A 26,987-nucleotide genomic window follows, 5' to 3' on the forward strand; every position below is an offset into this window, starting at 1 on the left:
AAATAAAATAAAAATAATAAAAAAAGACATCATAACTCATAAAGACTACTATATGAATATGTATCCAGGCAAGAATATTTGGAAATTGAGACTTCAGCATATCTGTCATATAGCCTATAAGTAATATGGTATAAAAGGCTTTGAATGTATAATAATTATATTCTCACTTATTTATTTATTTTTATTTATTATTGCTGTGTGTGAATAATTTTCCAAAATAAATCATGCCACACATTTATTGGTTTATTATGCATCAACAAAAATCCCTGAGTTACAAGGTACCATATAGTCCAGGATCAGTGTAAGTATATGTATTTATATGTAATTTCATAAATATGAAGTTTTCTGTGTGAAAATAAATACATAATCAGAGTATTGCAGAATGCAATAAGAGTGGATGTAGAATGCAGGATGTAGAGTGCAGGGATTTTGATAAACATTGTTTTTGGACTTTTTGGTAAATTATCATTTGCATTAACGGCACAGCCCGATCAGCTGAAGTATCATCAAGAAAATTGTTACAATGTCTAGGTAGAGGTTCAGTGCAGCAAAAATGTATTCCTCTGCACTGATGGTGTATTTGTGTTTCCCACCCAGCATTAGCTGTGTATCCATCACCAGGTACTAGGAGAGAGAAACAGAGATGTGAGAGATTTGTGTTAGTAATTAAAATAGTTCCTACATGCCTTTACTCACTCAGTGTAATAATGTATGACAAGTAATACGCTGTATATACAGTCAAAACAAGCTCCATAAGAGTAAATATAGACAATTACTTACGACAGAGAAGACCAGTGTTCCCACTGATGCATAAGCAATGTATAGAAACTGTTGAAAGTAAAGTAAAATAAAGACAAAATAAAATATGAAGAACTTATCATTCATTTTCCATGTCAGTCATATTGTTTACCTGGGATCTCATGATAGCACAGAGTAACCCAAACGAGAACAGAGTCCAGCATAGTACCCAAAGGCTTCCACTGATGGTTGTGAAGTCCCACTATAAGCAAAAGAGTTTGGACAAGCTGGAACAATTATTAAATGTCCTAAAAAATGTCATGTAGTCATGAGCTCTGTATAAAAATGTGCACATACATATTTGTCCCAATCAAAAAAAAAAAAAACAAACAAAAAAAACCTCAACATTACAATGCTACAACAATGCTTTAGAGGTGATTATCAGAGATCCTGGTTTTCCAACATGAGCTATTCAATATTCACAGCCCCTTACAAAATTACAAGAAATTGTAAGAGAATTGCTTTTCGCCTTCAGTAGTTCTCACAATTAGAAATAATGTTCATGACATCATTATCTATAGCTTAAGGGTAATGATATAACTATTCTAACTATTTTTCATGTCCTTCTCACAATATACTGTGTATACCATTACTGAAAGCAGTTTATCTATTTTGTTTCTCTTTGTTTTTGATTTTTTGATTTATTTTTTTTGTTAATCTTGAAGTGTCTAACTTTATAATCTCTAGTTTACTCTAGTTGACTCTCTATAAATGGGTTGAGTTCACAATAAGGGGAAATTAATGTCTCAATTTTGTCTCAACTTTCTTTGCACATTAATCATATAGCATACTAAGGCAGTAATAATCTGTAATTCAGTAATAGCAAAAACTAGAAAATTAAGAAGTACAAGTATCTGTCCAATGCATTGCATTTTTTTTTTTTGAGGTATAGACAAAGTAAAACTATTCATCTTTCCCAGGATCAATCCATTACTCCATACGTTATACCAGTGTTGAGAAAAGCCTATTAAGGTAGACATATTTTTTTGTTTTCCTGATAAAAGAGATGGACAGAAAAGACATTTTGTGAAAAAAGGTCACATTATACATAATAAAGAAGGCAGCTGAAAATGTCCAGCTGGCATACAAAAGCAGCAGGAGCAGATTCCTTTAAGGGGGTCAGCATGTAATAATCACATTCATAAACTTAAAATCTGTGAAAGTAAATGAGAAGTATTATAACTTTTTGATTGGACTTTTTATATTGCCATGTTACTGACCTTAGACTGCATTGCAAATACACTCAGACCAAAGGACACCAAGGCAGTGGCTCCTACTGCCCATAGAACAGCCTCTGCATTAAAGAACCTAAAACCCACACATTCATCAGTTCTGCCTTTCTTTATACTATAAGTCTCCTTATGAAGAGTCTGTATAGTATAAATACCCTACAGTTGGCTCCACAAAAATCTATTTTATCAAAAGCAGTTGTTATACATGCAAAGATAATCCACATAGAAAACCACAGAGTACTAATCTAGATTAATGTCATATACTGGTCATTATGCCACAGTGCAGTTGAATTCCCAAATCTGAAATGGTCAGAAGATGTTGATTAATTTTCTATGAAAGCAGCTCTGACAATAGTGCCAGCTGTAATTCAGTTCATAGTTTTATATTAATGTGCTCATCCAATACATTATCATTTCCATAGTAACTTACACAGGGACTTAGAGTCAGGTTCGGAAGTATTTGGACAATGACAGAGTTTTTGTGATTTTGTCTTTATACACCACCACAATGGATTTGAAATAAAACAATCAAGATGTGATCGAAGTGTAGACTTTCAGCTTTATTTTAAGAGGTTCCACAAAAATATGGCATTTACCATTTAGGAATTACAGCCATTTTCAACAAAGTACCTCCATTTTCAGGGGCTCAAAGGTATTTGGACAAAGTGACATAATTGTAAATATAACCATAATTTTAATACTTAGATGAAAATCCTTTGCAGTCAATGACTGCCTGAAGTCTTGAGCCCATGGACATCACCAAATTCTGAGTTTCCTCCCTGGAGATGCTTTGCCAGGCCTTCACTGCAGCCACCTTCAGTTGCTGCTTGTTTGTGGGTCTTTCTGCCTTCAGTCTTGTCTTCAGTAAGTGAAAAGCATGCTCTATTGGGTTGAGATCAGGCGACTGACTTGGCCATTTAAGAATATTCCATTTCTTTGCCTTCAAAAAGTCTTGAGTTGCTTTCGCAGTATGTTTAGCGTCATTATCCACCTGCACTGTGAAGCGGCATCCTATCAGTTTTGTAGCATTTGTCTGAATGTGAGCAGAGATTATAGCCCTATACACCTCAGAATTCATCTTGCTACTTCTGTCAGCAGTCACTTCATCAATAAACACCAGTGAGCCCGTTCCATTGGCAGCCATACATGCCCATGCCATAACACTTCCTCCACCATGTTCGACACATGATGTGGTATACTTTGGATCATGAGCTGTTCCTTTCTTTCGCCATACTTTTCTCTTCCCATCATTCTGGTACAAGTTAATCTTGCTTTCATCAGTCCAAAGAATCTTATTCCAGAACATGGGAGGCTTTTTTAGATGTTTTCTGGCAAAGTCTAATCTGGCTTTACTGTTCTTGAATGTTACCAGTGGTTTGCACCTTGTTGTAAACCCTCTGCATTTACATTCATGAAGACGTCTCTTGATTGTAGATTTTGATGATAAATCTGGACCTTCTCCAGAGTATTCTTGACTTCTGTTGATGTTGTGAAGGGGTTTTTCTTCACCAAGGAAAGGATTCTGTGATCATCCACTTTAGCTGTCTTCTGTGGTCTTCCAGACCTTTCGATGTTGTTGAGCTCACCAGTGCTTTCTTTCTTTTTAAGAATGTACCCAACTGTTGATTTGGCCACACCTAAGGTTTTTGCTATCTCTCTCATAGATTTATGTTGTTTTTTTTTTCAGCCTAATGATGGCCTCCTTCACTTGCATTGAGATCTCCTTGGACTTCATACTGGTAGCTCCAGTTGAACAGCTGCCAAATGCCAACTCAATACCTGATATCAACTCCAGATCTTTTATCTGCTTCATTTGTCTTGAAGTAACGAGGGAATGGACCGCACCTGGTCAGTTAACGTCTTGTCAGTCAATTGTCCAAATACCTTTGAGCCCCTGAAAATGGAAGTACTTTGCTTAAAATGGCTGTAATTCCTAAATGGTAAATGCCGTATTTTTGTGGAACCTCTTAAAATAAAGCTGAAAGTCTACACTTCGATCACATCCCAACTGTTTTATTTCAAATCCATTGTGGTGGTGTATAAAGGCAAAATCACAAAAACTCTGTCATTGTCCAAATACTTCCGGACCTGACTGTATATGCTCGGACGTGCCACGTCATCTAAGGCATATTATTACACTTTACACTTTTTTCTTTCTTAAAAAATAATCATTGATATGATGAAACTTTCTGTAAGGAGACTTTTATTTAACATTTATGAAGGAGTCTCGAGTGTCAACGCTTTGTAACAGTCAGTATTTTCTGCCGCAGGACAGAGGTTTGTGGCTTTTTTGGTAACTTGACTAGCTATATACAAGTAATGGCAAGTAATAACAGTTATACAAGTAACAACAATTATATACAAGAAATAGCAAGTAGCATATACAAGTTTTGGATGTATATGTATTAATATATAATTTTTATAATCAAATATAAAATACGAACAGTGTATATGTCATAAAACTGATATTACACATACGCTGTAAAGAATTTTGATATGGGCTTAGTAGAGTTGCCCTTTTTCTGTGGGTTGCCACATACACTGCATAATGTAAATGATAAAAATGCCTTCTCATCATTTTCTTTGTTTAAAAGAGCGACAGTTTTTTCACCTTCACTGTTTTATGTAATACGAGCAAACAGTGTGCTAATGTTAATGTTTGTTCAGTTTATTATTATTATTATTATTATTGTTATTATTATATTTTTTTTCAGTAATGAGAATGTAACTTCCTAATTAACTTCACAGCCCTGCTTTGTACCATTATAACAGCTGAAAGTTGTATACATACAGTAAATATGTTTTGAGTATAAATAATAAAGTGAAACTCTTTACTAATAACTGAAGTGTTACTGTGTTGTAGTTGTGATTATGATGTGGAACAGTGGAAATTCTTTAATCAGTAGTTATTATAAAAGTGCAATACTTAATAGTTATGCAGGAGAAATATAACACCCAGTAATTACTGCTTAAGACTCTTGAGTAATTAACTAGTAGTACTTAGTAGTTAATAGGAATAAGATAAGTGATAATGAAGAACTACTCATTTGTTCCAGCTTAGTCCCTGCAGAGTTACCACTGAGTTACCGATTTTGTAGTAGGTTTTTACAAATAATGAAAGAAGAACATCTCTTGATGACTTGTGGATCAGAGTGTGTAGCCTAAAAGTAGATTTTATATGTAATCTGTAAGCATCTTACTTACACAGTTACTGATCCAAGCAGCATACCCTCTGCAACAGTCTGTTTGAGAATAGATCAGTTAAAAACCACAATACCTTGTGCGTAATCAGTGTTTTCTCAAACATGGGGCAGCCTGATGTCTACTTACAAACAGCCCAAGAAAGAAGAAGTTCACGGGAACCTTTCGCCGCACATCACCACAGCAGGAAAGCACAATGACAAGAACTAGTGTTGTCCCCCTATTGGAAAGCACATACACACATGCATACACACACACACACACACACACCTGTGTTGACCTGTCTTGTGACAGGGAGAACTGACTGGTCAGAGGTGAAACAACTATGCATTTCTGGTTCCATATACTGAAAATGGGACTGTTAAGGTACAACACAATCTTTAATCTTTAAGGATGGCACAGATGCGTGGAGGTATATTCAGTGTAATTTTGCTCCCTTAGTCATGGTCCAGTATACTAAATTATTTAGGGCTCTCTGGCGTCAATATTACGTATGATTCCTTATCTATAAACCCACAAACATTTAAGCAATGTAGAACACTTACATCATGGTGTAGGCAAACCAACTGGTGCGTATAACCCAACTTTTCAGGGTCTCCCTGTCAAAAGGGGACAAAAGTGACCTTAAGCATAACTAGAGAATCATATTTAAATTCTTAGACTTTAATATCAGGATTGCTGATATTAAAAGCCTGGTATGAGAATTTTACATTTGGGATAATATAATAATTTATGAGTGAGTACTCAAATGATTAACCTGTACAGCTTGTTACTTACCAATAGAGGAATGCACAGATTATTCCAACTGTTATCAGCAACTGAACCATAAGGGTGAGGTACACCTTTCTGATGAAACCTGAAGATAAAGTTATAAACCACAGTCAACTACTGAGAGTGAGGATGGAAAATGTATTTGACCATGCCTTTTTTGATTATGAAATATAAGAAAGGAGTAGATTTAAAAAGCTGCTGAACACAACATATAATTATTAAATTTTCACTTCCTAGACCATAAACACGTTAATGTCTACAGTTTTATAGGCCCAAATATCTGCACCCACTACTGGAAAGTCTTTTATTTAATCTGTTTTTACAGATATTTTATTTTCACTAATATGAAATAATAATTTCACTAATATGAAATAATAATAATAATACTGTAATAATTCTAAAGAAATTGGTTGACCTATTTATAACTGGCACTATCATTTACCTAAGGACATGTGAACTGCTTTAGTGAAATGGTACAGTGTTATGAACAGATTCAGTTTATTAACACAGAGCACACAGATAAACACACCTCGTCTGACGGAAGCTTCAGAGAAGCAGTTAACATCCTCAAAGCACTGTGTGTATTCTGGGGGCATGCCGTCTGCTGTTCCTACATTATTACTACATTGAGTGACTGTAGAAATTCCTGCCTCCCCGAAATTCCTGGCTCCATGGGTGTAGGGTTGGGGGTATGTGGGGTTGTAAGGAGGGGGAAGCTGATCTCCGTTAACCACCGCCGGCCTCTCCATGTAAGTCTGGGTAACCAAGGAGCTCTCGATAATGGGAACTTGATAACAGTTTATTTAACTAAATAAAGGAGAATGGAAAACAGAACATGAGTGATTTGTTAATAGTCATGCATATTTCACATTACAATCCTCCTTGTTTTGTTCAAACAGTGACTGTTACAGATGTACATAGACACACAAACATACACTAAACACATTCACCAGTTTCATTTAATTGAGTTTTATTTCATTCAGCACTTTGATTTCTGACAATTTAGTATCTTAGTTATATATAGCTGGAACTGGATCAAATTTTATGAAACTGAATTAAAGAAGGAAAATACACTAAACAAAATCAAATTAAGTATGTTAATCATACAATTATTCTGATAGTTACATAAATACAATGTGCATGTTTCACAAAGGCATAGTCTAATACATGTTTTGTTATTATGTAGATGTTTAGCTTAATTCATGTCTATCTTACCTTTCTCTCTCGGCTTCAGAGCAGCTCTGTTCCATAAATGCTACATGCAGGGCAAAGTCTACCCTCAATAGCTTTGTATCCAGGGATACTCGGTTCAGGCTATGGGAGCCAATCAATATTTAAGGTCCGTTCCACATGAAATTAACACCTGCATTATACAAACATATACAGTGTTAAATCAACACCCGCATTACATAAACATGTACAGTACAGTTATGACTTAACATTTACAGTGAAGTACTTTCACATTCAGTGTTATAAATCAACAGTTCTGCCTTAACACTCTGTATGAAAAAGAAGTACTCTACTGGTACATTTACTTCCACAGGGTACACATAATGTATGTTCAAATGTGCAGTGGCCCTCACCAGTGGTCATTAAAGTCCAATTATAGAGTTTAAACATGTTTAAAAGTACAACGTCCTTTACGTCTAAGTAAAAGGACAATAAAGGCACCCCTGATGGTCTCACCCCAGTATTTGTAACCTGACAAAATACACTACCATTTTTCTGGGTGCCCATATAATATACAGTAGTCTTATTAATACTGACAATGTTGAATTAACACTCACAGTGCTGAATTAACCTACAGTGTTGAGTTTTGCTGTGTAGCAACCATGCTGTCTATTTGTCTGTTTCTTTATCCGTTGTCCACAACTTTTATTACTTACAATCAGTGATGACTGGTCATGATATTAGAGCTAAAATCTATCAATGGCTTAACAATAAAACTATTAGAGTTGAGCAATGCATTATAATGTTCTACTGGCTTCATGCATTTCCTCTGAATATCAAACATGATATACAGAAAAATAAATAAAACACTAAACTTACAGTTCTCTTATCTGTCCTTTTGTGTAATTTGTACTCTGATTGATAATGTGTGCTTAGTCTTTCTACTTTTAGCTTCTCCCCCAAAGGCATTTTTGGGGAAAAAATAAAATAATGTTTATACCCATGACACTATTTTACATGCGCCATTTCAATCACTGCTGATGACGTGTTATGGCTAAAAAATATCAGCCTAAATGGAGATCAAATCTAGGTGGTGATTCATTCTGTGTAATCACCTGACGCAAAATAGATCACCCCCAGCCTTGCTTTTTCATGCTATTCTGTATATTTTTCTTATGATTGTTGGTGGTGCTGTCTCACTTTATTCTACAAAAATCCAAAATAATCCATCTTAAAAGATTTGTAAAAATAAATAAATAATAATTCCATCCAGCCTCACCTGCTTTATAGAAAGGTCTATAAAGTAAGGTCATATGATTTCTTATACATACCCTGACTTATTTCTCCAAGGTCATACAGTGGTTTAATTGCAAATGTTCAACTCAAAATATACTCACTGGTCACTTTAATAGGAACACCTGTACACCTGCTCATTTATGCAATTATCCAATCAGCCAATCATGTGGCAGCAGCAGAATGCATAAAATCATGCAGAAACAGGTCAAGAGCTTCAGTTAATGTTCACATCAAACATCAGAATGGGGAAAAATGTGATCTCTGTGACTTTAACTGTGACATGGTTGTTGGTGCCAGAAGGGCTGGTTTGAGTGTGCAGCAGCAACTGATCTCCTGGGATTCACACACAACAGTCTCTAGAGTTTACACAGAATGGTGAAAAAAACAAAAAACATCCTGTGAGTGGAGGGTCTGCAGGCTGAAACACCTTGTAGATGAGAGAGATTAGAGGAGAATTACCAGACTGGTTTGAGCTGACAGGAAGTCTATAGTAACTCAAATAAGCACTCTTTACAACCATGGTGAGGAGAAAAACATCTCAGAATGCACAACACATCAATACTTGAGGTGGGTAGGCTACAACAGGTTTGATATTTTGTGCATGCTGAGATTCTTTTCTGCTCATCATGGTTGTAAAGAGTGATTATTTGAGTTATTATATCCTTTCTAGCAGCTCGAACCAAAGTGGCCATTTTCCTCTGACCTCTCTTATCAACTAGGCGTTTCCACCTGCAGAACTGTCGCTCACTCAGTGCTTTTTTGTTTTTTGCAACATTCTGTGTAAACTCTAGAGACTATTTTGTGTGAAATTCCCAGGAGATCAGCAGTTTTTGAAATACTCAAAGCACGCTTCTGGTACCAGCATCTATGCCACGATCAAAGAGACAGAGATGACACGTTTTCTTCAGTAATGGAGAAAATCATCTTTATGACATTTTCACTAGCTTGGAATCAGTCATCCTTCTGTTAACTGTAAAGAAAGTAGGTCAATCAAATAAGATGTCAGATTTTTCTGTCTCCATGCAATGTGCAATTTCACTACAAAAAATATCCAGTAGAGGGCAACAAGCGCTATACAACTAAATCAGCAATACTGTACACTGCTGTAAACTACTGTAAATGGTGTAAATTGCTGTAAACTGGTGCAAACTGCTGTAAACTGCCGTGAACTGCTGTAAACTACTGTAAATTGCTGTAAAATGGTGTAAATGCTGTAAACTACTGCAAACTTGTGCAAACTGTTGTACTAATCAGTAGCCCTAAATAGTGCACATATTTACCTAAAGCCATGCGCATTACTACTATTTCTTACGACAGAATGCAGATTTGTAAAGAATATTTGTTGGTTATAGGGTAGGATACTGATCCTAAGGTCTGACGAATGTTAATCAATTCACACCATGTATTATGAATGAACAATTGTTATTTTAAAATGTAACCCTTTCACAATTAAGAGAATAGGCCTGCATATTCAGTTATTCATTAGCTAAGTGGAAATGCAGTTATATGTAAACAGACCCAGTGGTTTGTCCAGAGAACAAAATGTATTCAGCGTAAACAGCTGGAGAGAGAGAGAGATCTTTACACTGAGTGATTATGTCTAATTGTTTTGCTCTATTTGTTCTCTTTTTTTTTACTGATATTTGTATTACATTTCTTTGTCATTTCCATGCTTTAGCAATACTGTAACTGCTGTAACGGTCACTGAACTGAGAGAGAGACAGAGAGAGAGAGAGAGAGAGAGAGAGAGATATTATCATTGGCTTTTCGCAAAGTGCTTAATATTCAATGACCTATAACCTAAAACAGCAGAGCTTCAGTCGTCTCAGCGAAGGAAGGCCGCTTGCCACTGACTGACAGGATTTGCTGGCTTCCAGCGACTTGTACTTTGTGAAACTTTGACTTTTCCGCCGTGTCTAAACGACGGCATGGAGGCGCTTCTTCTAGCGTATGCAAACGCGGCCTCTGACGTGTGCAATCACGTGGCTTTTGGCGTCGCACCCCCTGCGCTCGCGCATTTTTTTCGGCTGTTGTCTATAGGGTTCGGTTAGAATCTTTACGTTTTCACAGCTCCTGTATTTGCACATCACTCGGAAAAGTAACACACTTTTGGATCTATGCTGTCGCCTCGCGGCTTGCCCTACGCCGTGAACAGGTAAGAAAACAGCTGAAATAAACACTCACCAGAGACTCAAATGAGCAAACCTAACCTAAAAAGTTATAACTGTTATGTATGCGTTTGCTAACTAGTTAGCTGAGCGGACAGCCTGCCGTGGCCTAAACCATAACTCCTAGTCGATTTAATGTCTTAACTTATCCATTGAACTTTGTTTGCCATATCCATATTGTACAGAGTGGCTAACGGAAAAACAAGCCCACGCTACTGTCCCGATAACGCTGATTTAAATAAACGGGTCCAGGCTGAGATTTAAACATTAGCTGAACCCAGAGCTTTGCTTAAAAGCCATTTAAAGGGGGCGAATGTGCGCGTGAACGTGTCTTCACTCCGACGTCGAAATAAACAGCAGAATATGGCTCCCAGTGTCGACATGGCGTTCACGCTGGAGCACGGGCTGGTGTCGTCCGTCTGCTCTGCCGGTTTAGAACCGAGGTCCGGGTGATTTCGCGCCGGCTGGTGTTTATTGGGGCGCAGGGACCGAGTAAACATCGCAGGAGTAGTTGAGGAATGGCTGAATAGCTCCTCTGATTTGGCTGTGATGTAGGCAGGTGACGCCTCTTCTCCTCTCCAGCTCACACTGCAGCACTGCGCTCAACATTTCTGACACTTTTTCCCCGGAAAATGACAATTACATGAACCGCAAACTTAATTCCGGCTTGGGTCAGTGTTCCGGGAGGGCATTTTATTAAACGCATTATCTTAAAAGATTATGCTGTTTGGTCAGATCATCTTACTTGCTCCCATGGGCATCCTTTCTAATGTGAAATAAGTCCACACATTAACTTTAGCCTTCATATATCTTAGAAGTTTTGGGAGTGTTTTTATGAAAATCTTTTCGTAGATGAATTGCTCAGAGAATTGAATCATCCTGTTCGAGTCATGTCATAGTTAAGCCACATGGACACCTCAGTCTGGGAATGCTATTACAAAAGCTTTCATTAAAAAAGTCCTCAGGTATGGGGTGTAGAACACCAGCAGGGCTTTGACGCGTGTGGTGGATGATTAAGAAGACTGCTGCCTGATGTGTTAAGTGTTATCTTCTGGCAGGTTAAGATCCTGTTTATCCCCTCTTTAACGCTCCTTATTCAAGTTCAGAGTTGATGGCTGGTAAGTTGAAGAGGCTTCAGTACTGGCCTTGAGAGAATCACAGCCATAAAACACACAGAAACACATCTCAGATCTGTGTGTGTGCTTAATGATCAGTAACATGATCATTAGAATCATTTTCTTCCAGCTGATATAATTTAATTGAATAGCACAGTTAATCAGCTGTATTATTTTAAAGTCATTATTAGGATTATCTTGCCACAAAATGCAGTTCCTTTTTGTCTGGTTTTGTTCGGAGTGTGAAAAAATAATTTCTGAGTATTCTAAGAGCAATCCAGGTCTTTTCAAAGGACAACTTTGAAGGATACCTTGTGTATATTTGGTTCAAACTATAGACTATAAATAGGCCTTGAGGTCAGCAACACCAGTAAAAGTTCTGTCTGGAGTTCTGTCCGAACATTTTATCAGTAATATAAAATCAAGTTTGAAAAAGTGTTGCTGCTTCTGCACAGTATATAGATATATAAATATTAGACCCTGATTCAGCTTCACTAGCTCTGGCACCAAATGCTTTTTGTGCCAGGTGACTGGCTGGATTCAAAATGGCTGCCTGCGTCGGTGCTAGAGCACTGACGTCACTGAGGAGGCGGTTTTGCTGCCCGGGCCGTCGGTGACTAAGCGAGCAGAGGCGATGATGTCATAGCCGTGGGCTGGGCTCCTTTCAGAGCTGTATTTTTTTCTGCTGCTGGTGGTGATGACTTCACTGAATGGAAAGGTTCATTGTGAGGGTGTCTTGCCTCACTTAATTTATTAGTACTCACTACTGAAGGCTGTAAATGTTCTGTTCATGTGTTCATCTCTGCAAAGAAAGTTAGATGGATTCAGCCATTAAGGTTCACTTTAGAAGACATTATACAGTCCCGCTTTCTCACTTGTGTGTCATAGAATTAAAGAAGAGCAACATGTTATAGCTTCTTATCACGCATTCATTGCACATTTTATGTTAGAGAGTTTTTGGTGATGTTAATGTCCTGCTTTTTGGTGTTTGTGGAATAATACATCATCCCACTTAGAGCTACAGAGCTTTCAATTAACATGAGCAAGTATGCATAACAAAACCTTATAAAAGGCTTTCCAACCTCAACAACAGGAAACCATACAAAAATTATATATTTTAGTGCACGACTGTGGTTATTGACAGCCTTGTATTTATGTTACTGTCTGGTATGTTATACATGTAGGATACCTCTGTCTTAGTGTTGGATTAGGTAAGGGCACACATCCTGGGATCTGAGAGTATTTCTTTATGCAGAATTTCCCATTGCCCGTGGTGTCCCCTGTTAAATTTCACTCGTAGCTTCTCACTTGGTACTGGTTCTGTGGTCAGTGTGATGTTTTTGTGTCAATCAGTAGGAATGCTTTGTCCTGATAGTAGTTTTTCTTTTCTGATGTAGATGGACACATTTGAGCCATAATTGTTTCTTAAAACAGCACCACATCACAAACCACCAGCATAATTCTCACAAAGCCATGGTTCTTAAACTGACAATTTTAATTAAAAAAAAAAAAATGTGCTCTGTGAGTGGACTGTTCAACATTTTAAAAACCTATATGGCTCTGATAAATAGACAAAATATTACTTTACACCTAATATTTAAATAGATGGATTATATTTATATTATATAAATATGTAGTCAGGGTTTTTTTTTTTTTTACAGTTAGAGGTGTCCCTGGATGTAGAAAGTTTGAGAACTGCTGTCAGAAGGGATTCTGTATAGTAGTAAGTCTAAATATTATCAGAATATGTTATGGTGTAGTTTACTCTCTGTTAAAATGCATAGTCTTACTGCATTTCCTGTGTTTGCTGCAATGCATGAAAAGTTTTAGCTGTTACTCACAGCGTATTTTCTTTGTACTGTGGATTTATTTTAACATGCGTATACTGTGTATAAATGGGTGTAGTTTATACATAGTGATAAGCTAATATTTGTTCAATATATCAGTAATTGCTGTTGGCACATAAATATTTGTTTTCCCAAAGAGATCTTCATCCATATCAAAGCTTGTGTGCTGCTACTGAGCATATTATTAAGGCATCTGTTGTTGCCCCGTTTGGCTGCCAGATTTGATGTCTTCATTATGATAATTGATCTCCAATTGCATATTTTAAGAAAAAGAAAAAAACAGATGGTCAAGAGGCGACAGTTTGGTGCATCTCTAATCATAACAGTTTTCATTCAGTTCTTTACTGTAATGTGAAAAAAAATAATGTGGGAGTTCAAAATAAGCATCTTCCACTAAACTTCCAGCACACCGTTTTTACAGGATGGGGGTATGCGATGTCATTTTTTTGTTTAATCAGCCTTTAGATTCTGCCAAGATATAAGCTAATAGATTTGAACAGATGTACTGTTATGCAGATGTGTTCACTGTATCTTTGGGTTCACGAGAATTTTTATGGAAATATTTACTTTCCAAATGCTCATGGGCAATTTGTACTGACTAAAAGTAAATACACTTTAATTACAAGGTAATTATAAACCAGAGTAGTCAAGCAGGCAAAGCACTGACTAACATTCTTCATAAAATATGTAATATTCCTATCAGCTAGGTTATTCTTCTTCTTGTCTGTTTGATTAATGCCTGTTGGTTGCTTTTGTTGTGAAGGCTATTCTGCTAAGTCTGCTTTCTGTCCATAAATGTATAGAGTTGGGCGTTGTCTGACAAACCAACATCCTGCCAAAGCACAACACACAGTGAATCCAGGGGCAGTATATATCCTTTGATATATTCATGCTACAAATTTATTTGTTTTTCATTTTTAGCCAGGCCAGTGACAGACGTTTGTGAATGCCAGTCATGTTTATCCTCATATGAACATAGCGTCGGGTTCTGGTCATAGTTCTGCATTGCCAGTTTCCACAATGTGATTTTGTTGCTGGTTCTCAATGCAAGTTCCTCTTCAAGCAGTCCCATTTTATAAAGATGTGGTGCCTTTTGTTGATTTTGATTGATTTTCAGCCTTTGTGACATTGAGGCACAGTTCCACTAGCTTTTATTGGAACCCCCTCCAACACACAGTTAAGCTGAATAATATATGCTCACTACTTGTGGAAATAAAATAATGGTGTTCTCAGGCCTGGGCAGTGTGATATGTTTTCGATCAATTCCACTTGAGATTCAGACACAGAAAAAGAGGGACCCTGATGACCTGTTGGAAATTGCACTCACAGAATGTCACATTTAGCGTACATACTTTATGGACTGAATGTATTTAATTAGAAAAGTTATAATAGTGTGATTTTTATAAGCCTGTATAACATACAGTGTTTTGTTAAACTATAATGTGAATATGTAGGACATAGAACCTTAAACATTGAAAGAACAGCAGTGGAGAAGCAAAAGCTTCTGGACCTGTACTAGATCACAAACCCTGTTCCCCGGAGGAGGTTGTCCCTGACTGGTGTCTTTCTTATTTAAAAGATTTAGTTTAACACTACAGGCTCACACCAAGTGTGTGTGTGTGTGTGTGTGTGTGTACAAATATATATATATATATATATATATATATATATATATATATATATATATATAATGTATGTGTGTGTGTGTGTGTGTATAAACTTAACACTCACATCTGAGCCACATCTGGGTAGTGTGAAGACGTTCACATGTGCAGTCAGGTGTGTTAGAGCAGAAACACAAAACTGAAAACTGTGGAGAGGCGAGGGAACCCAGGAGAGATATGAATTCCAGTGACACCGTGCTGGCAACCCAGGCTATTTTTCTTTCTGAAAACAGCGGCTAATGAACAATTAAATGTCACTTTTAGCAGGACCTCGGCCATTATGAAGTTATTCTTTGGAGATGTTTCCTGTGTTTATGGGAATGGAATTGCTTGGTGTCAATACTATGTAATGGTTTTTTAGAGCAGAGACACACACACACACACACACACACTTTTTTGGCCTTTTAAACTCAATACACCCAGCACACACCTTCACATTTCAGATTTATACTCAGTTTCACAACATCCACTCAAGGCTGTGAGTTAACTTATGGGACCTTTAACTCAGTAATTTAACTGCATCCTTACTGAACCACCACACAGTTAGTTGGGTGCAGAGAGATGACGAGCCAGAAAAGCATGAGCTGCTTTGGATTTCACCCTTTATAGTTATCATTAAAGTTTAATCAAACTCAAAATTGACCCTGTTTGATGATTATCTGTCAACGCTCAACCACTGAGACAAACCACTGTACGAGTCATGGCAAGAAGCGTCTCTTGTTGTAAGATTGAATACACTGTGCTAAAACATAAAAAATACTGCACGGTGTTTTTTTAGGTGAGATAGATACACCATGATACAATGATTAGGGTGTTCCTTTGCCTTTTGTCCCAAATTTCACAAACTTCACAAAACTGCATCTGGAAAAATAAACTGTTGAATAGCTTGCAGCTAATGCATGGTGAGTCTTGGTGTGCGCACTACTTGGTTAGCAAAGAGCAAAATACTCCTAACCTCACACACCACCTCACCTCAGCCCTGCTTGACAAGAAACTCATCACACAGGAATATTGGATATGTAAAAATAGGAATTTGTGCTTAGTAGCAGTCCCGTTTTGGTCACTGTAAGTGTTACATTATGAATGCACCATTGTGTTTGCAGAAATCCACAAGCTTAATCTCTAGTGTTCTTGTACATCTGTTTGTGATTTCTTTTTTTTCCCCTCCTAGCCCTGTGATTGGCTATGGCGCGTATCAGTCACCCAGCTAAATTACTGACAGTCTCACACTCAGGGCTGGCTTTTGCCACCATTGAAACATTTTCATGAGTATGTTGTAATGTTTTTGTAGACAAGTTATTTTTTGTACACAAGTTTTCTTATGCTGTAAGTCTGCATCGTTCTAACTGGCAGTCAGGATGGGACATACGCGAGGTTTTAAATTAAAAAAAAAAATCCTTGATACACGCTGTCCTTGTAAAAAGACTTTGCACCAACTGCTTTCTATTTGTACAGTTCCATATGTACGTTTAGATACAAACATAAAGGAGAAATAAATAAAACACACCAGCAAATAATTTGACTGATGTTATTTCTTTTGCTTTACATTTGACATTTGTTTTTAATAGCCTTGAGTGTAGCTTATAAGATGTGAGTGTTAAATGTGTGTAAGATTCAAGCGTTCGGATGCTGTGACTCAGCTTCACAGTTGGATAACAGCAAAAGCTTGATTAATACCACTGTGGTCTTCCAAGCACTGAGTAGGACAAACATAAAGGAGATATACATGTCTGAATTTGTAGTGCAAATGAGAGCAGTGATTTCAGCATTGAGCTAGTTTTAGAAACAGCCTTAACACATGTAAGCCAAATGAGGAATTATTTGAACATGATTTGTACACATTTGTTTGTGAATCTGCCTCATATGGCTTAGGAGTGGGACCACACTGAAGGTACTGTGTCGTATTGATTTATTCCTGGGTGTCTATGAAACACACATCAACATATTTCCACTGTGAACATCTTGTCACTATTTTTTTTTTCCATTTAAAAATAATTTGTTGTGGAATGCCTTTCTCAGGAGCCGACCTCCAATGATTATTAATATTCATTATTTATATCTGTAAATTCTGTAATACAACTGCTGCTTTCATAGTGGCAAAACGTTTCAAAGCAGCAAGTTTACACTACAGTACGCTGCTTACTTGTGAGACTCTGGAATGAAGTAGTGAAGGTTTACTCCAGTACACTAGCTCGCTAATAACTTGCTCAAAAAAAAAAAAGAGAAACATTTTACATGATAATATACAGTAAACAAAGGCCTTCTTTAAAATCAGCGTTTTGAAAGCGGTGTTCTATCTATCTATCTATCTATCCATATATATATATATATATATATATATATATATGTGTGTGTGTGTGTGTTTTAAACCTCAGCATGAATGCGTGGATGCATTATTTCAAGTTATAAAAACAGGAGACAGATCATTTGCTTGCGTACTGACCTGTGTGTCTTCACTGCTTTCTTGAAAGAAATAAGCTGTGCACACCCAGAGTTAAGAGAGCAGTAAGAGGACTGCTGAAAACTACATTAACCTACTAGTTATAGGAATTTTTTTCTTGGGGAACAACTGAGGAGATTTTGCAGCTGGAAAAGCACATGTATATATTTCCTTGAAATATTAAAGCAAACATTAATGTTACCGCTGTTTTTCAGCTTTCTTTTTCAAGGTACAGATGTACAGTATGCTGTAATATTGTCACGCACCTTCATAATTGTTGCCAGTTGTCATTTCTGAAGCAGCTTACTGAAGCAGCAAAAGAGGTGATGCCAAACTTTTAAAGCTGATCACGTTTCACAACTGAAATGGCAGCCATAAACATCATGGCTATGTCAGAGGCTTCTGCTTGAAAAACCAACAGTTACCTTACTTTTTAGTACAGCAGTTACATATTCAATTAATTTGTAACTGTACAGTACAATTAACAATAGACATTGTCACAAAGCAGTTTTGCAGAAATACAGATATATATGTAGATCCCTAGTGAAAAATCCAGAGGCGACTGGCAAGGTGAAACTCACTGAAATGACATTATGGAGAATCCTTGAGAGGAACCAGACTCAAAGTAAACTTATCTTCTCCTGGGTGACACTGAATAGTGTGATTACAAATCATTAGAGTACACAGCTGTAAAAGAATAAAGACAAACAGCACAGAGTGTGTTGAATAGATATTCAGTACGAGCAGATTATGAATAAGACTCCTGGGATAAAGTGTTTATGATTACAGCAGCAGTTCTTAGGTGTGAGTCTACAGTATCCAGGGGAGATTATCCACTTTGGGTGTAAATTGTTTGGGAAATGTATTCTTTAAGGTATCCATGTGTGACCATCCACAACAGCAGAACGTGAGCGTCAGGCTGAAATGACAAATTCATTGCGCACACTTTATTTTAAATATATTGTACAGGATTATGATGGAACAAATATGGATTTCAATGTGGTGTTTAAAAAAAAAACTATTGTGATATAATTCAGTATAATATGGTATGACCTGTTTGTTTTGTAATATAGTAGGAGATGGCTGTGTTTTTAAAGGTACTCAGTGTGCTGCTTGGGTTAAATTAATATAAAGTTTTAATGTCTGGATAAGGCCTGTGCTTGGTGAATATTAGGAGTAACAGCTTGGAACAACTGAAATGAAAGAACATAAGATTGTTAACTCGGATGAAGCAACATGCCTTCAGAGAACAAAAGATGGTGCTATGGAGGTGGTGTTTGTGTGTAAGCAGTCAGTAAGGACTGCTTCTCTGAGGGTTGGTGCTAAATGACATCTAAACCATGACTATGACTAAATACATGCTTTAGTTGTGATGCACACATAATTTTGATGGCCTAGTGTGGGTTTTTACACTGTTACTGTGTTTTTGGTAAAGGCTAACAGACAGTTGGGCACATGACTAGATGCTAAAGCATGAGGCTGAGAAATGGGGTTGGATTGGTCTGCTTTTTGATGGATGTTATGTGTAACAATAATTGTTTGCTTATTACTAGTTTTGTGACCCAAAAACTCTTAACAGATTGTTTTGATTTTTAATTTGATCATTGTAATTATCACCAGTTTGTCTACAGGGTAGTGGCAATCATTGCAGGTCTAAGGATCAGTAGTTTCTGTACAGAACAGTGTAAATGGCTTTGTACACATCTGCTGTGTGTGGATTTTAACCCGCAAAAATTGCCTTGGCCAAAAATAGGAATGCGGAATAATGCGGATCCTCATCTGGACCTCTGGTGAGAAAAAAACCCTCCCACCCTCGTGCCTAGGGCCGTTTCCATGGCAATCCAGGAGGCCTCTCTCTTTTTTTCCGAGCCTGGTCTCAAGATACCCCCCCAAAAAACTGGAAACCTTGGCAGACATAAACTTCTGAAGGCTTTCTACCTAAAAGTTCAAATTTAAAGTTGGGCACTATGTCATTACAGGCTGTATGCAAAGGGTTCAAGTTATTTTTATGAAGTTATTTTAATGTCATGCACTGGATCTCTTTATAAATAAGCTTAACTTAATTATTAGAAGTTCATTGACTTCTGAAGGAGAATCATTATGACTTCATTATGATCAGTTTATGTGTAATACATTTTATGCATTTCACATACTGTGTTATCTTGAGCTTTGTCACACATTTGACAAGTGAATTTTTCATGTCTTTGAAACAGCTGTCAGAATCTATTAAGCAGTCTCCACTAAGAATCAAAACACACACGTCTGTCACTTTTTGCCTTTAGAAGGCATTTTACCCCATCATACAAGCATGAAACCTCAAACAAACTTGAGCCAATAGTTTTGTGTATTGGTATATCAGCAGCTCTGCATCTGAAGCAAGTTTCAGTGCAGTGCTGCAGGGTTTCTAGGCCCCATCTGATGAGATTTAAATTAATTCTGCCTCAATCCCAAATTCAGCCCCTTCCCTGCTGCACTGCACAGTATTAACAAGACGCTGTCTCCGCCTCCTCACACAGCAGTAACACAGTTACGTCCTCCCATGGAAGGATGCAGCACAGCCAGCGGAAAGGCACACAATGCTCATCTTCCTCTCTCTAGTGCTCTCTGCCACCTCTGTGTAACATATGCCTCAGTCACATTTCATTCAACTGTTTGTCAAATATGCATATTAAAAGAGGCAGTGGAGAGGAATCAGTATTATAGTACAGGGAGACTGCCTGTATGTCTGCTCATGTGCACACATTGTGCAATTTTGGGGACAGTTTTTTTGTCGAGATTACATTAGTGATTAACCAAAATTTTTAATCCTTTTTAGGTGAGACAGTAAAGGAGCAAGCAGTCGAAAGGAAAATGCTATTTAAAACTGCAGCAACTTAACTGTTCTTGCATACATATTTTGATTAATATCTTGTTTCTTTTCTCTGAGGTAAAAAGACAGTATTTTGGTGTAAGCTCTTGTGGAAAAACTCTCTTGATTCTGAGATCAAATCAAATGTTGCATGTAACTTTTGTAAAGAACAACCCTGGTGACCCAAATGGCTTTTCTCAGAGATCTATATAAAGAGTTAAAGTATGACCAAACCCATCTAATAAAATGTCCTATATAACATCATCTTTATTTGCCCTTAGGTCAACTGCCTTAAAAACAAATAAGGGGTGCCAGTACTTTTTATGTGCTTCTGGTTGGTTCTGCTGGAGTGAGTTGAAGTTGAGATACGAGAGGACTGTGGCTCATGCATATTTCATCACTCTCCACTGTACTGAGACACTGAGGTCAGTGCAAGCCTGAGGAAGATTAACACTAGATAACCAATCAGACATGCCAGAAGATATTTTTCTGCCTCTGGCAATTGCATCTCTTTCCACACTAATTAAAACATGTAAGGATCCTTAATCCACTGCTGTGATGCAGCACAAGTGCATGTAACTCTCTCAATGAAGTTGCTATAACTACAACATGGAAATAAGGCCTGCCTTAATTTTTAATGAAGCCCTGCTCGGACTATGACAGGACAAACCTGATATGAATCAAGAACTTCTCTGTAGCTTGAGTCCTGAGTGGTGATTACAGTCCTTTCTGCACTCATAATGTGAACTGAATATGAATAGAAAGTTTGTGTTTGTTTTTAAAAAGTCCAAAAGACTGTTTTTATTATTTAGCTAAAACACTATATTGTGTATAGATTGCTTATAGTCTGTAAATTAGAATGTAGTTTTGCATGCCTTCAGATGAAAGTAGACTGTTTAGAGAAAATTTACAGTGGTTTTGTTTACTTTAGATCTCAGTTTACTGTAATTAGGCAAAATGTAATTTTGAAAAGGTGGGGCTTCAAGAGTTTACATTTTCTTTGTAATCCAACTGGTTCTGTAAAACAGTGTCCAGTAGGAAATGTGTAATTAAGCTTGCTATCAGGAGATAATGGCTCCACTGTGTAAATGAACAATTGTGAAACAACCCAAGTTTGTTAGAAGATGGCTTCTGTCGACAGACATGGTGACTGGCTTCACATTTTACAGGGGAATCACTTACACTTTCACATTAGCAGATGATTTAAGTAGGTAGAAAATACTTTACTGGCTATTGTAAAATTAAGCATGTTTTAGTATATTAATAACTAGCTGTTGTATTAAAGAATTTCTTTCAAGTTGCATTTTTTTCTTCTTTTGCATTCATTTAGATTGTGTGGCCTGCGATGAAGTCTCATGAAGTCATCCATTGCAGCTGACATTAATGGTCAGCAGAAATATTCTCTAGTAAGTTCCCAGACAGAGATCCATTCAGCTTTCACTAACAGTCCCTCATCAAGGTTGCACTGTCACAGTTCCACAATAGGTCATGGCCAGTCGAAGAAAGTCTACCACCCCTTGTATGATTCGGCCAAATGACTTGTTGGACCAGGATATAGATGACTGTGTGGACAGTACAGTAGCGAATGGATCCTCATGTGTTCCTGCTAGTGACTGGACTGACAAGAGGAATGTTGTAAGCACTATACCAGAGATAAATGATCCAGAAAAGCCTGAGGCAGAAATTCGCCAACAGAAGAAGGTGCAGGGAGGCTATGAGTGCAAATATTGTACCTTCTCCACACAGAACCTTAATGAATTCAAAGAGCATGTGGATTCCAACCATCCTAATGTCATTCTCAATCCTCTGTATCTATGTGCTGTCTGCAACTTTAACACAAAAAAGTTTGACACCTTGACTGAACACAATGAGAAATTCCATCCTGGAGAGAGTAATTTCAAGTTCAAGAGGATAAAACTGAACAGTCAGACCATCTTGGAGCAGACAATTGAAAGTTCAAACTGTGCAGCCATTTATGATGCACGGAGTCCTCAGTCAGGAGAGGACCTTTCCCCTTCAAGCAAATCCATGGCTGTGAAGAAACCAAAAACTGATGGGAAGCGCCCTCTGGGAGACAGTCAAATAGACAAGCTCACCCCAGAATTATCCAAAAAACAGATCACTGCAGTGAATGTGAATGGAACAGTGATAATCCCAGATGCAACACTCAAAGAGGGTCTCTCGCACATAATGCCATCCCTGCAGCGTCCACCTAACTACAGTTTAGTGCCAAAAATTGCTGTTCCTTTAAACACATCGAAATACAATGCGTCCCTTGATGGAAACCTGACTCTAATTACTTCCTTTAATAAGTTTCCATATCCTACACAAGCTGAGCTCTCATGGCTCACTGCAGCATCAAAGCACCCAGAAGAACAAATCAAAGTATGGTTCACAACCCAAAGGCTAAAACAAGGCATCAGCTGGTCACCAGAGGAGGTTGAGGAAGCACGTAAGAAAATGTTCAATGGAACAATTCAGTCTGTTCAACAAGCATTCACTGTCTTACCTGCCCAGCTGACCCAATCCACAAAAGCCTCCCAATCCCTTATTCAGACTGTCCCTTGCCAAGTTCTTGGACAGTCTGGCTTGGTGTTGACACCAGTGGCCAATGGGTCCAATGCAACTTCTGGTCCCCTTGCACTAACGGTTTCAAATCAATCAGCACAGGCTGTTAAGAGGCCCCTCATGTCCCCTGTTGCTTCTCCAGAGGTGAAGAGGCCTTCAATAATACAAACAGTTCAGACTAATAAATCTGCCTCTCCTACACCCAGTCTTTCTTCAGACTGCAAAAAAACTCCAGGTCAGATTAAAGAGCTGATAGCCAGCTATACTCAGTGCCAGTTTCCTGATGATGAAGAAGTGTATCGTCTTATTGAGATGACTGGCCTTTCCTGGGGAGAGATTAAAAAGTGGTTCAGTGATCAGCGTCTTGGAAACCATAAGACTGTACTGCCATTAAAGGCTGACCTTCCAATGAAGGAAAACCAGCCTCAGAAACCTGTGGCCACTAAGTTTCCCCTTCTGGAATGGGTTAAGGGAAAATCCTCAGAGCAAATGAAAATGTTAGAGGAGTGTTTCCAGAGGACAAGCTTTCCGTCACAGGCTGAGATTGAAAACCTTGCGATTGACACTAGAATTTCCAAAACGGAGATTGATGGCTGGTTCACGGAGCGTCGTGCTTTACGAGATAACCTTGAACAAGCTTTTCTCAACTCCATGGGCTTTAAAAGATTGGACAGAGGAGCTCTGAATGGGATACATGAGCAGGAAGGTCGGTCAAGGTCCTCTCCCCTTCCTCTTCTAACTTCTGTTTGCCCTGAAATTGACAGCAAGTCTCTTTACCTTCTAAAAGAGGTTTTCTCACAAACACAGTGGCCATCACCAGAGGAGTACAGTGAACTGGAACTCCAGACAGGACTGCCTCGCACAGAAATTGTACGCTGGTTTAAGAATAACCGATCTGCTCTAAGAAATGGAACCTTGGAATGGATGGAGCAGTTTGAGAATCTGAGCAACAAAAAACACAATGGGCAGAACAGCTTGCTGAGCCCAGAACCAGCCCACAGTGTTCTACAGCGAAATTTCCCAGAGGCAAAGCTACTAAAACTAGAGGATGATGACAAGCTGGCAGAGCGTTCAAAACTGGTCAGTCAGGACATAGTCAATTGGGTTACCAGTAAGCTAGGTCACAACATGCAGGACATTAGCAGGAGCAAGGACCAACATGGACTGGTGACTATGGACAGTGGGAGATGGGTTAAAGTTTCCGTGGCAGCTGAGAATGAAAGAAAAGACTCTGAGGCACGGAGAGTGACCACCGAACTTGAGGTTCTGACCACAGAACACACAGTGACAGGATGAACTAAGAAAGGTAGGCCCAGCATTGCAATGCATTTTCAATGTGCGACTATGTGCTATTTTAAGGTTCCAGATGTTATATTAATTTCTAACTTTGTATTTATTGGAAACACCTCAACATGCAGCGATACAAAGTAAATATCTTTTGCAAAAGCTTCAAGTTTGTAATATGGTAGATGACAAATCAGATGACACACCTGTAGATCATGAAGGTTTTAATTACCCCAAACCTCTGTCAAATGCACAAATGGTTTTATTATTTATTTTCTCTTTTTGTAATGACTAAAGTCCAGGAATCCGGTAACCAGTGCTGCAGTTCATTCAGTGTTTGAGGAATAGTACTGGTAAACCATTACCGTGTTGCCACATACTAGCCAGCTAAAATAACTAACAGAAATAAGAAGCCTAGCAGTTGACTGAATGTGAGCTATGGCTGCTGACTACAGCTGGCCACATGGCTAGATAACATTTTGCAGGTAATTTAACTCAGAAGTACAATGAGCTGATTGTGTGCAATTAATAGAATTTGGAAAATAAGTTAGTACTCAAATGTCTGGGAAAGATGAATTTATTTAGCTGCAGTCACTGTCCTCTCCTCATAATGTCTCTGCTGATGAAGCATCGTGTTTTTCCGCCCCTCAACAAAAAAGACAGAAAGTGTTTGGCTGAAATTTTATCTATGACCTGTGGTTTAGTCTCATCACACTTAAGGATTTTCAGCCTGGCTAGGTCTTCATTTTTGCTTGATGAAGTGTTTAAATGTGAGGTGACTGTGTGTTGTGCTAGTTATTAGTTATAGTTTTTGTGCTACACCGTACTGTATTTTGCTCAGTTTAGTCACGGTTTCCACGTCCCTTCATATTCCTGATTCTGGAGAGATTGTCTAGCATCCATTCAAGCAAATTAAGAGGAAAAACAGTCCAGTAAAAACAGTTCCTTCCTACAGGTAGACTGTGTACTGTGTACCACGTGTGCGTTGGGACTTGGAAAAGAGTAGCGCCACAGCATTTACAGGAAATTTATAAATTGATTGGTGTGTGTTATGATAATTTCATTTGATACATTTCTTTGTTGTTTTGTTTGTTTGTTTGTTTGTTTTAGGGAATAGAGGGAATAGGGAATAGAGCTTTGCACCCAGTGTTACTGGGATTGGCTCCGGATTCACCGTGACCCTGAGTGGAATTAAGCATTTACTGAAGATTAATGAATGAATAATGAATGATTTTTTCTTTCCCTGTTGAGAAAAGAGCTCAGTGAAGGAAAAAACTCCAGGTTATTTTAACAGCCTACTGAACCTGCGTGAACGCTGGACAGCTGTGAATGAAAAACTGATTCGTATATTAATACTGATAATCTGCTTGTTTCAGGTGCCAAGGCTAGCAATGTCTACCCTCAAATATACTTCAGTAAAGAATATTCTTTAGAATTTAAGCAGTTTCAAAAACACTTTCCATTTTCATTGATTCCCACTTGCCCATTTTCCATTTTCATTCGTTCCTGGACATAACCAGTGATTATTCTATATGTGAAATGAAGTGTGATAATTAAGTATGTAAACCTCCATGTTATGAAGGAAATAAAACATCTTTGCCTGCCGAGTGACAGGTTGAATATGATGTACTGTCATATTTCTGTAAGGTATTTACCAGTTAAATGATCTAGTACACACGTCATCATTATGTCCATGTAGTATCTCTGTTAAAACTATAATGTAGATTTGTTTTTGTTGCAGGACAGAGACTAGTCTGCTATGACTAACCCTGAAGTGGGAAGGAAAATAATTGCGTTGACATACTTGGAACCAATGATCTCATGCCTGGACTCTGATCTCATCAGAGGAATAAAAGGACTATGAGTGTGTGTTAGCACTGACCATGGAGTGCCAAAGTCAGACTGCTATGCTACTATTACTACTTAGGTGTTTGAGGATTTTTGTTTGTTTGTTATTTTATAGCAGAAGAGCCCATGTAAATATGTTTTTGACAGATTTGTAAAAATTTTCTGAGGATGAGTTTTGTTACATTTATAATACTGTAGATGTCCCCAAGCCATTTTGCTTAACGCTCCTGATGGAACGTTTGGCCTTCTTGTGAAAGGACGGTAAACTGATTGACCTGCTGATAAGTTTGGTCACTATGGCACTTAATATTTGAAGTGGACAAAGACAAGCGGTGCTCTTTTGATCTCATTCCTCAAACAAAGTGAAAGTACGGACTTTTCTTTGGACCATAGAAGCATTGCCTGCACATGATGGATATAATCCAAACTGAAATCAATGCAGTGAGGCACAAATCATGTTTATTTGTAGTTCATCTTTGCAATATTACTCTCACAGAAGAATTGCATTTTTTCGCATTTAAGGTATAGTTCCATTTCACTGTCTCAGCTGTGGTCTGCTTTAAGATAGCTCAGTGTATCTCGTCCCCTCCTGCCACTCTGCTCATCATGTTCAGACATGTATCAGGAATACTGTATGGGTATCAAGAATCATGCTTGCTCTTTCTTTAAAACAGTCTGCTGTAACTCAATAAAACAAACGATTGAAATGAATTTTTTTCTTTATGATATATACTTAC

The 26,987-nt window shown here is 37.8% G+C and overlaps 2 protein-coding genes across 4 annotated transcripts; one reads left to right on the forward strand and one right to left on the reverse strand.

Moving 5' to 3' along the window:
• Positions 1–211: 211 nt before the first annotated feature.
• On the reverse strand, positions 212–12,096 carry zgc:110410 (uncharacterized protein LOC553618 homolog). The gene is made up of 11 exons (XM_026913678.3): positions 10,653–12,096; positions 7,218–7,365; positions 6,532–6,809; positions 6,009–6,087; positions 5,777–5,830; positions 5,361–5,451; positions 5,235–5,272; positions 2,019–2,106; positions 911–1,000; positions 781–828; positions 212–624 (listed from the first exon to the last, which is right to left on the reverse strand). The coding sequence occupies exons 3-11, from the start codon at positions 6,749–6,751 to the stop codon at positions 475–477; spliced, it is 858 nt and encodes a 285-aa protein (XP_026769479.3). The 5' UTR covers positions 6,752–6,809; positions 7,218–7,365; positions 10,653–12,096; the 3' UTR covers positions 212–474.
• zhx2a (zinc fingers and homeoboxes 2a) lies at positions 10,250–26,961 on the forward strand. 3 transcript variants are annotated; one of them, XM_026913675.3, is made up of 4 exons: positions 10,250–10,623; positions 20,832–20,975; positions 21,881–24,424; positions 25,513–26,137. In XM_026913675.3, exon 3 carries the CDS (start codon positions 22,039–22,041, stop codon positions 24,412–24,414), a length of 2,376 nt encoding a protein of 791 aa, XP_026769476.2. In that variant the 5' UTR covers positions 10,250–10,623; positions 20,832–20,975; positions 21,881–22,038; the 3' UTR covers positions 24,415–24,424; positions 25,513–26,137. The 3 variants fall into 3 exon arrangements, with proteins under 3 accessions (XP_026769476.2, XP_026769474.2, XP_026769475.2); XM_026913673.3 differs by lacking the exon at positions 25,513–26,137 and adding an exon at positions 26,144–26,961 and having other exon boundaries at positions 10,258–10,623; XM_026913674.3 differs by lacking the exons at positions 20,832–20,975; positions 25,513–26,137 and adding an exon at positions 26,144–26,961 and having other exon boundaries at positions 10,258–10,623.
• Positions 26,962–26,987: the final 26 nt, after the last annotated feature.

This window comes from Pangasianodon hypophthalmus, chromosome 1, assembly GCF_027358585.1.
Source record: "Pangasianodon hypophthalmus isolate fPanHyp1 chromosome 1, fPanHyp1.pri, whole genome shotgun sequence".
Classification (NCBI taxonomy): domain Eukaryota; kingdom Metazoa; phylum Chordata; class Actinopteri; order Siluriformes; family Pangasiidae; genus Pangasianodon; species Pangasianodon hypophthalmus.